At 42.5% G+C, this 13,684-nt stretch overlaps 1 protein-coding gene across 1 annotated transcript in view; it reads left to right on the forward strand.

Moving 5' to 3' along the window:
* Positions 1-13,684, forward strand: part of NELL2 (neural EGFL like 2) — a 137,892-nt gene that overhangs the window by 27,508 nt on the left and 96,700 nt on the right. Inside the window, exons 8-9 of the mRNA XM_048500307.1 lie at positions 4,604-4,732; positions 9,529-9,631. Of these exons, the coding sequence (XP_048356264.1) occupies positions 4,604-4,732; positions 9,529-9,631 (232 nt within the window). The remainder of the gene's footprint in view (positions 1-4,603; positions 4,733-9,528; positions 9,632-13,684) is intronic.

Here is a 13,684-nt window from a genome sequence, read left to right on the forward strand (position 1 = left end):
ATTATCTAGTAAGGCAAGCTTCATGTATTACCTTATGCTGGGGAAGTGCATTGAATCCTATGTGTACTTTTCTAAAAAAACCCAACACTTTAGCTCGCTGGCTTAATTTGTTTTTTGTGCTGTCAAGTCACATCTGACTTATGGAGGCCCCATAGGGTTTCAAGGCAAGAGATATTTTGAGGTGGCTTGCCGTTTTCAGTCTCCATATCATAATGTTAGTATTTCTTGGAGGTTTCCCATCCAAATACTTACTGGGGCTGGCCCTCCTAAGTTTCTGAGATCAGATGAGATCAGGCTAGTCTGGAGCTATCCAGGTCAGATCCACTGGCTTAAAAGTACATTGCTTTTACTTGCCATGAATGGTCACTAGAAAGAAGGCTGTCATAACTCTTCCTATGTAATATATTTTAGCACTGCCAAGAAGAAAAAATGTATCAATTTTAACTAATAATAAAAAGCGACGGTCTTTGCTCTATAAATTTAATGAAAGGACAACTACTCAGAATATGTTAGTATAATATACATTAATTTTATGCAATTCCTGAAATATTTTAGCTATTTTGTTTTTAGTGTAAGAGCATTATATGTATTATTATTGCAATAGCTATAAGTAAGCATGTCATGAACCTAACACAAACATGATTCCCAGGAAAAACTGACCTTGCTCAACTCCCTAGGAGAAATCCTCATTAGATTAACTCAATGGCAATTGTCAAGGATGAAAGCTCTTCCATTAGGAGAATTGAGAAACAAGCTGTCTAGATCCAACCCTCATTTTTCCACAGTGGTTTTCAATGCTTGGTAATGGATTCTTTGATTATGAAAGGGAGAGAAAAACAAATGATGGCTGAGCTGCTGTTTCCTGTATGAGAGTAGACAGCAGTGGCATATCTTGGCGGTGCAGGGAGACTCTTGTGACGCAGGTGCCACTCACCTTTGGTCATGTAGGGAGGCACATTCTGCTGCCCCTTCTCTCCCTGTGCCCCCACCCAACAGCCTCTGTTCACCCATCACTTTACCCAGCCTGCTGCCTTGCCCGACTCCAACTTGCCTGGCCCTCCTGCTCCTTCTTCTCCCCCTGGGTCTAGCCCCTGACTGTACCACTACAGATGGCACCCATCATCCAGATTTAAATTCTGTATGAAAGGTCAAATATGCGTTGCCTCAGTTACCTGGCTGATGTCTGATCCTGTGATGGCTCACTGTTTTTGTGTTAGTTTAATACAAGGAGTTGGTGTTGCAGTGCTTCATTTCTGTCTTTCTCACCAAATATCTGGCTCAAGCTACCATTACTGAATGTGTTCAAGTGATGTTGGGAGCTTGGAGTAGACTTGAGATTCTATGGGTATGTTGTGTACCCTGCTGTCTAAGAGCCGCCCAGGCAGAATAAAAATTCATAAATAAATTAATCAAATAAAAAATAAATAAGAATTGCTTGCTGAGCTCAGAGATGGTATTCTGAAGCTTTGTGTTGGACTCTTCCCCTCACTTTAGTCCTGAAGGATTTCAACAAGCATGCCAGGGCCCCTGTCACATATCGCTTAGAATTTCTTGACCTCTATAACATCCATGGGGCTTTCCCTATATGCCTGTACCCTAAGCACATCTTTGTTAATATCAGAACTCTCATGTTTTATTTTTGGCCTATCTTACAAGGACCTATGTGTCTCATTTTTGCTGTTGTTCATTTATTTACAGTAATTATACCTCTCCCTTTTTTAAATCATAAAAATTTTCTGGTTCTGATATTTTCAAAGGGAGAATGGTTCCCCCCCCCCCTCTCTTCCAATAGCCTTAGTCCATCTTGAATCTTGTATTGTAGCTTGGCAGTGCATGTGTTGTTGAAGTCACCATTTATTGCAGCACTGACTTCTTTGGCTGCTGCTTTGATTCTTTTGCTCCACTTCAGTTATCCTGAGCCTGAAAATATTGATATACAGATTAGAATGGCTAAAATTCATTCAGCAATGAACAAGTTAAGCTCTGGAAGCTAATATAATGTAATTCAAACCATAACATAATTCAAGCCATCTGTAAGTCTTCACTATTACCACAAAGTGCTTCATGTCTTTTCATCATCAGCAGTTCATTTCTTATCAAATAGCTTCTGGAGGCATGTCAATGGAAAATCCACGTAGAGCACAATTCTGTTTTTCTTGTTCATTCTAGAAGAATTTTCTTTCAATAGATGTTCATAGAACATACCTTGGTTGCATTTGTAGTCTCAGGGCCAGATCTAGGGAGCAAGGAAGCAGGTGCCCCATGAGGCAGACATAGAGGGGGCCCCAGCAGGAGGTGAGGGAGGTTCAACTGATCAGAAGAAATGGCTTGTCCTCAGTGTGTGACCACCTTCCTGAAATCAGGTTGCTTCCAGGAGATGGAGGAGGCTCAGCTGTCATTCAGAGTTGACTTGTTCTGCAGTGTGTGACCACCTTCCTGAAATTAGGTTGCTTCTAGGAGGTGGAGGAGGCTCAGTTGTCATTCAGAGTTGACTTGTTCTGCAGTGTGTGACCACCTTCCTGAAATTAGGTTGCTTCTAGGAGGTGGAGGAGGCTCAGTTGTCATTCAGAGTTGACTTGTTCTGCGGTGTGTGACCACCTTCCTGAAATTAGGTTGCTTCTAAGAGGTGGAGGAAGCTCAGTTGTCATTCAAGAGATGACTTGTTCTGTAGTGTATGTGTCCCCTTTCCCTAGTTAGGCTGCTGCTAGGAGATGGAGAGCTGAATTGCCCAGCGAAGATGGCTCATTCTGCAGTACACGTGCTCCCTTCCTTCGATTAGGCTGCTGCTAGGAGATGGAGGAGGCTCAATTACATTCCCCTGATGAGGCTGCTTTTAGGAAGTGGAGGGAAGGGAGAAAGAGACCCAATTCCTCAGAGGGGAGTTGCAGCCCTTGGTAAGGCAGACGCTGCAGCTGTTGGTCAGAAGAGATTGTGGCAAGCAAAGAGAAGGGAAAACTAAAGGTTCCTAAGGAGATGTTTTAAGATGTCAAGCTCTATGTAGTGGGAGACATAGACACCCAGGAAACATTCATTGGCCTCACTAATCTCTCTTTCTACTAGTTGAGGCACCTTCTGCTCTTCCATCTGCAGGATTTTCCAATTCCTTGTCTCCCCACCCCTTCATTAAGGATCACACATTGACAGTGGTCATGGTAAACTTGGGCATGTAACTTTGGGCAGGGATGGGGAGGGCTTAGGGCACATTCTAAACACTCAACAAGAGAAGAGTTTTCAGGCTGGTGATCATTAACAGTTTAGAATGCCTTTGGTCATGTAGGAAATAGGTATATAATATATCGGAGGCATCATTTAGTACTTTTGCCCTCTTTCTAAAAAATATAGACCTGGCCCTGTGCAGCTAAAATTCAAAAATCTGTTATGTATATACAGAATTTCTAATGCTCGTGTGGAGTTTCCTATTAAAGAGCTTCCACATTCAGTCTGGAGAACCAAGCAGGATCTATATGGTGCTACTCTGCCACATAGCAAGGGTACATTTCCTTCATGGCAGAGATTTCTGTACAGGCACACTTACAACGATACTGATCCCTGAAGCCCCATGGTTAATGAGAGCAGAGAAACATTGATGTTTCCTGTCACTTTGGGGTTTTGCTATTTCTAGGTCACTCCCCCGTCCAAGCCAAAAATGAAGATTGTCTGGGGTTCTTTTTTTTTTAGCCCTTTAAATGTAATACTGATATTCCTTATAGAAGAAGAAGAGTTTGGATTTATATCCCCCCTTTCTCTCCTGCAGGAGACTCAAAGGGGCTGACAATCTCCTTGCCCTTCCCCCCTCACAACAAACACCCTGTGAGGTGGGTGGGGCTGAGAGAGCTCAGAAGAGCTGTGACTAGCCCAAGGTCACCCAGCTGGCGTGTGTGGGAGTGTACAGACTAATCTGAATTCCCCAGATAAACCTCCACAGCTCAAGCGGCAGAGCTGGGAATCAAACCCGGTTCCTCCAGATTAGATACATGAGCTCTTAACCTCCTACGCCACTGCTGTGATATTGTGCAGGCTGCTGTCATTGTTTTTGTTTTTTTAGGGAAATGCCAGCCATTAATCCCTGTGAGGAGTGCCCCCCCCCCATCCTCACAGGGATCAACGATTGGCATTTCCCTAAAAGAACAAAAAGGACTAACCCCCCAAACCAATTAAAAAAACAGCAGTCTTCATTCTTGACTTGGATGGAGGAACAACCCAGGAGTAGGGGCAGGCAAGCCAAGCAGTGGGCCACCTCCTTATATGTAAACAAGGGAACACAAGGAGACCCCACTGTAAAGGCTTTGCAGGGCAGGGAGTAGCACCAGACATACTCCATGCATAATGGACCAATGATTATTCTGGAACTCCTGTATAATAAATAGGGCAGCCCATGAGCACAACATTGATTACAGGATAATATAATCTTGAAAGCCTAGAAAATTGAGCTGTATTATTCTCCAACTTTGAATTTTTCTTTCACATGTACGTGAATATTCAAATCCATACTGTTTTTCTCATTTAGTAGTATTTGATGATATCAGGGAACTTAGCTTTTACTGTAGGTTTAGGCCATCCATTCTGCAACTAATGAGTCCCTCTCTGTGCAATATGTACCTAGCTGTCACGAGCTGAGCAGAGGATGAATAGATTGGATCAGTGCTATTGTGAAAGAACCTGCACTATGAAGGGCGTCACTTACAGAGAATTTGAAACTTGGACAGATGGCTGTAAGAACTGCACATGCATGGTATGGCTATAATTTTGAATGGAAATTGTCGAACCTAGTTGCACAATTTGATTAAAAATGCTTATATGTTTTAGATATGATTTTTTTGATATTTAAAAATGTGTATATGAAAAAGTTCACTCAACTACATTATTCTTTGTTTCTTATGTTTTTTCTAAGGTCAGTTTGGATCCCGTTCTCATGCAGTGGCTTTGTTATATCCACTGTTGAAAGGAATGGGAAGAGACTTGTAGTGCAAGGTTGGCATGGACAGATAGGTCACCCTTTTCCTCATGTCTTGTCTCTGGTAAATACTGCAGTGTGTGAATGGGCCCCCAGAACTACACAAGACTGGAGTGTAGCTTTGAAGAGATTCTATCTTCTCACTCTGTCTCAGGGCTATACAAGGAGGGGAGAGGGGGGATATAAGCAATATAAGGTTTTGTAAGATTAAATGAGTCTGTTTCTATCCATCTATTGTTAGAGAATACCTGGTGAGTCCAAAACTAGATGCAGAGTACATGTTAGTTTCAGAAGAATAGTGTGCTAGTGGAGGTTTCTGAGAATTTATTTTACATTTTTCTGGAAAAGAAAATTCTCCTCTAATATTGAAAAATGTCTCAGAAACCAACATACTTGAGGAAAGGAAATGTGGTCAAGCTGCAGTAAACTTAGGCCATTTCCGCACGGCCATGCTGGGGGTTGGATTGGCGTACATGACACCGACCCAACCCCCCCGGGACCATTTGCACGAATGGTCCCGGTAACGAACAGGAAGACGGCGCTGTGGAGCACCGTCGTCCGATCGACCTACCTTCTCTGCGACCGTCTGGTGCATCGCCGAGGCCAGGGGGCATGCCCCCCTGCCCTGCGCGACCGTTCCAGAGTCGCAGCGCAGAGGGGCGTGTCCCCAGGCCTCGGCGACGCTCCGGACGGTTGCAGAGAAGGTAGGTCGATCGGGCAAAGGGGGGAGGGATGAAGCCTGCCCACCAAGCTGTTCGTGATCGCAGCGGCCGGAAGCCGCCGTTTTCCACTCTCAACCCCACCTGGCTGGCAGCCCGGCGGCTTCGCGGCCCTCTTGAGGCGGGCAGGGCGCAGCTGCGAAGCAGCTGCGCCCCCCATGCGAATAGCTCCTTGGGGATGGCATTTTTGCCGTCCCCAGGGCACTGTATTTGGCCCGTGCGGAAAGGGCCCTAGGCATGTTAACATGGCTGATTGAATGGAAGTATACAATTGGTCAACTACAGTCAAAAGCTCTATACAAGCCAGGAAAAATCCAATTTTCTTCAGTGATTGGGAACGCACTTACTATGTTGATGCATTTCTAGCAGAGAAATGAATCGGACAGCTTCTGTTTTGACCCAGTGCTACATTAGAGTTTTTGGGTCAGAGGGATGATGTACTAGATTTTCACAAGGATAAGATACCGTGTTTTCCTTGAAAATATTATATTAATTTTTGCTTCAAAAGATACATTAGGGCTTATTTTCAGGGGATGTCTTATTTTTTCCATGATTTTGCGACCCCCATATGACCGGATCAGCTGCGCCAGGGAATCTGTAACTAGGTCTTATTTTCAGGGTAGGTCTTATTTTCAGGGAAACAGAGTAGCTCAGATCATGTGAAATACAAAGTGTTTCTCTGTGGTTTTCGCCAACTGTTCCTATGCTCAGTAGCCCTCTGGCCTTTAAAATGAAGAAGTTGGGAGCTGTAACATCTGAATGGCTGAAAAGCCAGGCAGCCTATGATGGCTGTAATGAAATGCCAGCTTTTATCTGACAGGAGTGCAAATCTTTCCCTTAGCACAAGAGTGGTATCCATCAAGATCCCTTTCTTGTTGCTGTGTCCAAAGGAAGACCATGTAACTTATTGTACATGCAGGTTCAGCCACCTCTAACATCAGGGTTTTTTTTGAGGTCTCAGGGTTCATTGGGAGGAGGGAGTGTCAGGTTCCCTTGGGCTGGGACTGAGTGATGGATTAGGCATCATAGTGGTTGATTTTGGAAGGTGCGTTTGGCCAGAGCAGGAGTGCCGGGTTGTTGGCCCGAGCACAACCTGATTGTTGGATGAGGTTGGTGCAGTAGCCAGGAGCGACAGATAGGGTCTGCTGGCTGATATAAAAGCAGGAAAAAGCCTGTTAGAAGGGGAGATAGGGAGAATTCAGCTATTTGAAAGTAGCTTGAGAGCTTGTGTGACACACACAAATCGTGTCAGTCCTCAGATTCAGTCAGGGGAGATTGTGTCTAGAGAGATCCAGAGACAAAGGGAGAAACAGCTAAGGGAGCCTGAATTCTCAAAGTGATCTCAGGCTGAAAGGAAAGAGCCTTTTTCCCACAAAAGGCTAGGAGGCCTGGTGGTGGTGGAAAACAAGAGGAAAACTGATCTCACGGAAATGCTCCTAAAATCACACAGAGGGCTTGGCTATCATCTCATGAGGAGGCACACCAGAGAGTTTCTGTGTTGGCAGAGTTAAGAGTGGGTTTGGTGAAACCCCAGAGCTTAATCTGTCCCTTTGAAGTGTAAAGATGGGAGTTTTTAGGAAAGTGTTCAGAACCATGTTGAAAAGGTTCACCCTAAGGCACTTGTGTGTGTGTGTGTGTGTGTGTGTGTGTGTGTGTGTGTGTGTGAAACTATGTGTGAAACTGTAAGTGAAATATGTTTGAAACTATGAAACTGAAACAGCCATCTTTAAGTGAAGCAAAATCTTGTAACAGCTATTTAAGTGAACCTGCATTTGCTCTGTAACCTCTAAGAAATATCTGCTTAAAGAAACCAGAAAGCTTAAGTACCTTTTTGTATTAACAACCTGAAAATAATCCCTTTTATCTTTCAAAAGCCTTGCTAAGTTCCATATTATTTTTACCTCAGTTATGGTGGCAGCAGACATTTTGTTTTCCCTGACACAATTTTTGTTTTAAGGCCTGTGTGTGCATGTGAGTTGGGGAGTGCCTAGGCCAAAACAGCTATCAAACCATACAACCTCCAGCAACACGCATCCCTACCTGCTGGGCCTTTGATTCTCTTCAGGGAGTGGGGGCCTTTGATTCTCTCAGGGAGTGGGGGTTGTACCATTATAGGCTGTCTGGAGCTGTCTGGCCCTCCAGGATCCCTTTTGGTTTGGTGTCTGGCCCCAAGAAGGAGCCCCAGAATAGAAGGAAGGGTTCATTTCCTGCAGTTACCGTGCTATTCCTGGCCTGTTATCTTTTCTCAATTGCCTGGGAACGGATTTGGCCCCTCCTCTCTGGAAAAGGTTTCCCAGAGCAGGGACACCCTCAGGCTCTGAAAATCTACCCTTTCCATTAATCTGTTCCTGGGGAGCCACAAGTTCCCAGGTCAATGAATCCCCTGCTTATCAGTTCTCTTTAATGGGCTGACAGTCCAACTCAGGCAGGCCCAAGAAGGCCATGGTTACATGCTTCAGCTCCCACCCTTCATTTCATACCTCCTTGACCATAGGAGACCTGAATCAGCTCCATAGGAATCCTGGGCAACCCTTCCTCAATGCTACCCCATTGTTTCCCTCAGAGGTGGCTGATGGAGACCAGCCTGGGGGTTCTTGAGGGCAGGCACTATTCCTCATCAAGCTGCTAATGAGGACCTTGCCCAACACTGTGTCAGCACCAGAATTGCAGGCCCTACTAGTTGGCAGTCAGTTGGCACCTTGTTGGGCTTCTCTCCTGCCATCATTTGGAGAAGGCCTGTATACTATTGCAGCAATTACTGGGATGGCTACTCCTGCAGCATCAAGACTCACTAGGAAAGCTGTTTTTATTAATTAATTAATTAATTAATTAATTAAATTTATTATATTTATAAGCCGCCCTCCCCCGGAGGGCTCAGGGCGGCGAACAACAGACAATAGAGCACAATAAAATTAGTAGTATCGAACTATAAAATCATTAGGAACAGCTCTATATATTAAAACCCAACCCCATTAAAAGCAGCGTTCTAACATCAAATATATCGATGGCGTCTCTCTAATCAATCCCCTGAAAGGAAAAAAGGGGGGGGGGAGAAAAGGGGCGGTAGGTCCACAGATGTTATAGAGAAGAGGAGGGGAGGAGGGGAACTGATCAAAGCTGCAATGGACTCTCAAAGGTCTCAAGGAATGAAGTTTCTTCTGTTTTGGTATGGCCCCCCATGGAAATCATTTAGATCCCGCGAGAGGGCCCGCATAGTTGGAGACAGAGCAAGCCCACTGTCAGGAGCCAGAGCTATAAAAGCTCTGGCCCGGGTGGAGGCCAGCCGCGTCATTGAGGGACCAGGGATCACCAGTAGGTTGGCCTCTGCTGAACGTTTGCTTTATGTCTCCCAGTTTCCGGCAGCAAATACAGGGGTAGGGACCTTGACACTGCTCAAGAGGAATAAAACAACTGTGCCTGCAAGTGCTACTGCCCTATTGCATCCAGAACACTGTACTTGTGAAAAAAATATTGACTTTCTTTTGGAAATATTATTTACCATTTTATAATTCAATGAAGTTGTATAACTCACAGTAATTTTTCAATTCATAAAACTGGCATAATGTCTGAGTAGCAAATTATAACTTTTTAAACAACACTTTATTACATCTATTATGTAAATATGATGAATCTATGCAGAATCGTTTTCATGTTGAGAATATGGCTGTAAGTGTGGCTGTAAGTTTAGGAAATTTAATCCATCTGCCTAATCAAGAGAAGAAAATTGGATTTTGGCCTTTTGAAATAAGATGTTGTCATTAAAGAACCACATGAGCTAAGAGAGATATTTATTTGATTATATTATTTTAAAATATTTATAAAATACTTTTAAAACAATCTGTTTATTATTTCTAGAATGGTTCTATCCAGTGTGAAGCACTGATTTGCCCACTTACTGATTGCCCACTTAATTCTGCTCCTGCATATGTTGATGGCAAGTGCTGTAAGGAATGCCAAGGTAAGTGTTGTCATTTTATAATATTTATAGAGCTTGTGTTCACATTCACCTGTCTCCAGTTTCCAATAATCAATACCTAGAAATGACTGCCAAGCATGTCTACTATAAAATGTGATTGTTTCAGGATAGAGATAAAAGCATGAGCTTAGTTTTTCTGTTGCAGTTTAATGGAACTTAGATCTTGATCCAGCCAGATAAATCTAAATATCTAGAATTTGTTGTGTATTTCTTATTTTAAGACTGCCATTAGTGTGGTAAAAAATTTAAACATTGTTTTCAGAATGAAGTTGAGCATCTAGTTAACTAATGTCTCTACTTCAACTAGTGTGGCTGTAAGTTTAGAAAATTTGTATCAGAGTATTGTTGTGATTGGTCATGAAAGGTATGTTGGGTTATTTATGGATCTATCTGCACATACATATCTATCCTGCTTCTAGTAAACATGTCAGAATAATTTATCATCTGGCATTTTCATTATGTTTCTTCCTAAGTTTGCTATGTAGGAATTGTTGCATTATTAGTCCTTAGATACTGAAACATGCTAAGGAACACACAATCAAAGCACTGCTGACAGATGGGCATCCAACCTCTGTTTAAAAACCTCCAAAGAAGGTTTATTTAGGTTTATTTATTTATTTAGCCAATTTGGAAGAGACCACTAGGGCCATCAAGTACAACTCCCTGCCATACAGGAATACACAATGAAAGCACTCCTGACAGATGCCCATCCAGCCTCTGCTGAGAGGGAGACTCCTTCAGAGAGGGAGGGAGACTCCTTCAGAGAGGGAGACTCCACCAGACTTGGAGGCAATGTATTCCACTATTGAACTGCCCTGACCATCAGGAAGTTCTTCCTAATATTTAGGTGGAATCTCTTTTCCTGTACTTTGAATCCATTACTCCTTGTGGTGATACCCCTCCTCAGTCCTGGGGGTGGGGGCCCCCACCCCACTGTCTCCAAAGACCTTCTCTGCAGTGGGGCACCCACAAATGCCTTTTCTTCACTTCAATCAATGTCTGTTCCTGACTTTCATTCACATAATCGGCCAGCACATGTTTCTCCTCCTCCGCTGTTTGCTTTACTTGTGGTAACCTTCTGCCACCAGATCTCCGGGGAAGGTATAGTCTATCAGTATCACTACATGGGTGTAAGGCATAGTGCATTGTCATAAGGTTCTAAGTTTTTCTGTCCAATTCACTCAAATCAGCCTGTGTCCAGTTGATGATTCTGGCGGTGTACCTGATGATGGGTATGGGTCAGGTGTTGATGGCCTTGATGATATTCCCACCATTTAATTTGGATTTCAATATTTTCCTGATCCTCTGGGTGTATTCTCTGCAGACCACAATCTTCACTTGCCCATGCTTGATGTTATCCAGCTGAAAAATGCCCAGGTATTTATAGGCTTCCCTTCCGTTGCACTTAATTAGTTTGCTGTCAGGCATTTCTATGTCGTCCCTTTCAGTGATCTTGCCCCTCTTTATTGCCACACTGGTACACTTTTCCAGGTTTCCATTGAAATGTCTGTGCTGAATATTCGGACTGGATTTCTCTGTCTGATTTCCAGTATAGTGTCAAATCATCCATGTACAGCAAATGTGAAATTTTTTCCCAAGTCTTTGGCCATTTGATATCTCAACTTTGTTTTCTTTTAAATTACTGTTAGTGGGATCATGGCAATGACAAACAGTAAGGGCAATAGCAAATTACCTTTGAAAATGATAGAAATCGTGGACTTGTTTTAAACTCACACCAAATTGTTTCTGAAAGGGTTTTTATGCAATTGTGGAAATAAAGCTAATAAAGAGATCCCAGGGCTCTATACAACTTTGTAAAAACACTTTCCCAAGAAGCAGACAGGTGAAATTAGATTAGGATTTTGGAGACTTAAGCTCAAATCCCTATTCTGGCCTAGAAACTTTCTGGATGCCTGTGGGCAAGCTACACATTCTCAGCCTAATCCACCTAACAGGTTTCTTATAAGGATGTAATGGAGGAGAGGCAAACAATGCAAGCTGTTTTCATCCCTCTTAGAGAGAATTACACACAAACACACAAACATACATCTCTCTCCCAAGGAGGCTGGTAGCGTGAATGTCAGGAATTAATTTACTCCAGAAATCTCTACAGTGTTACCCAAAATGGTGGGACATAGGATTTTATTAAGAAAATAAGAAATGGAATAAAACAGAATCTCACTCACAATCACTCAATTACTTGGGTAAAAACACACACATACAAGGTTTCCTAGGATGTAATTTAGAGGTGAAAGACAGGTTTTGGATATATATATATAGAGAAGGGATTATATTTACCAGTCTTGTAGTGGATGTCCAGGAAACAGAGATTAATGGCCAGCACTAGACTCTGGATGATCAGCACTGATGGAACAATAGTATAGAGCACCATGGTGGTGTATGATAATATTGAACACCTGACTGGGGTCTGGGGTGGGCTTTTATAGGGAAAAAACATGTCTTGGGGCAGGGGAAATCCTTTAACAAGATAATGGTCTTGAGCGTCAGACCATTGACCTGATAGCTGACCCATTATCTCAATGGGTTTTGCAGCTGTTGGACAATACAGGTAACAACCCGTAATGGGTATTGCAACATATATGGTCACAAGAAGGGTGAGTCACAGGAACGTTTAACAAATATAGACAAAAGAGAACTGGTTTAATCAAATGCTGCAACAGACTCCTACGTTTCAGGGCACTGTTCTGCCAGGTCTGACAGGGCAGTATTCCAGGAGAAAGACCATCCTCTCCCACTCTACATTGCGACAGGTCAGGTTGGCTACAACAGGTGTGGATTTAAGACCCCAACTGCATCTGAGTTATTTTTTTACAAGGGGCACGTACAGGGAAGGCCAGTTCCCTAAACACTTATGTTTCCTTGGCCAGTTTTGTGTCTACAGTTCAAGGGCTTCTCCAGACTCATTTCAGAGAAACTTAAAAACATGTAATTTTACTACTTCCTGTATTCCGTTATTCACAAATATTCCAGTTTGTGAAATGTGTTGTACATCAAGGCATACCTGTCTGGTTTTGATTAGAAAACTGCCTCCTCACATGGTGGTCCTATCTCACCTGAGTTGTTCTTGAGTAGTTGTGTGGGAATGGATCTGGATTTTACTTTGACTGCTTTCATGAGTATTTTGTATCATTAGAGAAAGTCTGCTTCTCACATGACACAGTGAGAAAACAGATTTTCTCTCTGTGATACACCTCTGAAGATGCCAGCCACAGATGCAGGCTTAAACGTTAGAACAAGATCCACCAGACCATCACACATTGTCTATAAACCCACCAGAACCAGTTGAATCTGGCCGTGAAAGCCTTTGACAATACAAATCTGGTGAGTTTAAAAAAATGCTGGGAGCTTCTTACATGTAGACCCTAATTGTGGATCATATAGTTAGGTCTCTGCTTAATGATACTTCATGAAAAAATAACTAATCACCTAATTTTAAGGGTTATAAATCTTTCTGCATGTGTTTTTGCCCCCCTTCTGCATCTGACTATTTTTGTTCATTTTGATTATTTTACTTCTGTTATTTTATCTTTTATTAGTTAACTACCTTGTGAATTGCTTTGATACAGTATGTAATATCTATACATAAAATATAGCAAATCTATAAATACTGGAAATCAAAAAAAGGAGGAAATCAATAACTATATCATAGAAATGACTCATCCTCCTCTGAACAAAGAAAGATATATTGTTTGTATGGAAATTTTTGGGAAAAAATAGGAAATATATTGGTACTTAATGAGGGAAGTGAAGATTGACCTATTTTTTTTTTTTGTATCAGCGGAAGCCTGGATTTATAGTCATTAATACCAATGCCCTTTTTGTGACACTGAAACTTAACAGTATTTTAAATTTCCATGCAAAAGTATTTGCCAGACATGGCACAAACTGTTTTGTGTGAACAGAAATGGGTTAGAGAAGTTCTTTACAGCCATGTTGATCCAAAAGAAAAAGCCAAAATGCCTAGAACACAACCTGTGTAATACCTTTTATTAGGATGAACTCAATGACCTGTAA

Source organism: Sphaerodactylus townsendi, linkage group LG06, assembly GCF_021028975.2.
Source record: "Sphaerodactylus townsendi isolate TG3544 linkage group LG06, MPM_Stown_v2.3, whole genome shotgun sequence".
NCBI lineage: Eukaryota > Metazoa > Chordata > Lepidosauria > Squamata > Sphaerodactylidae > Sphaerodactylus > Sphaerodactylus townsendi.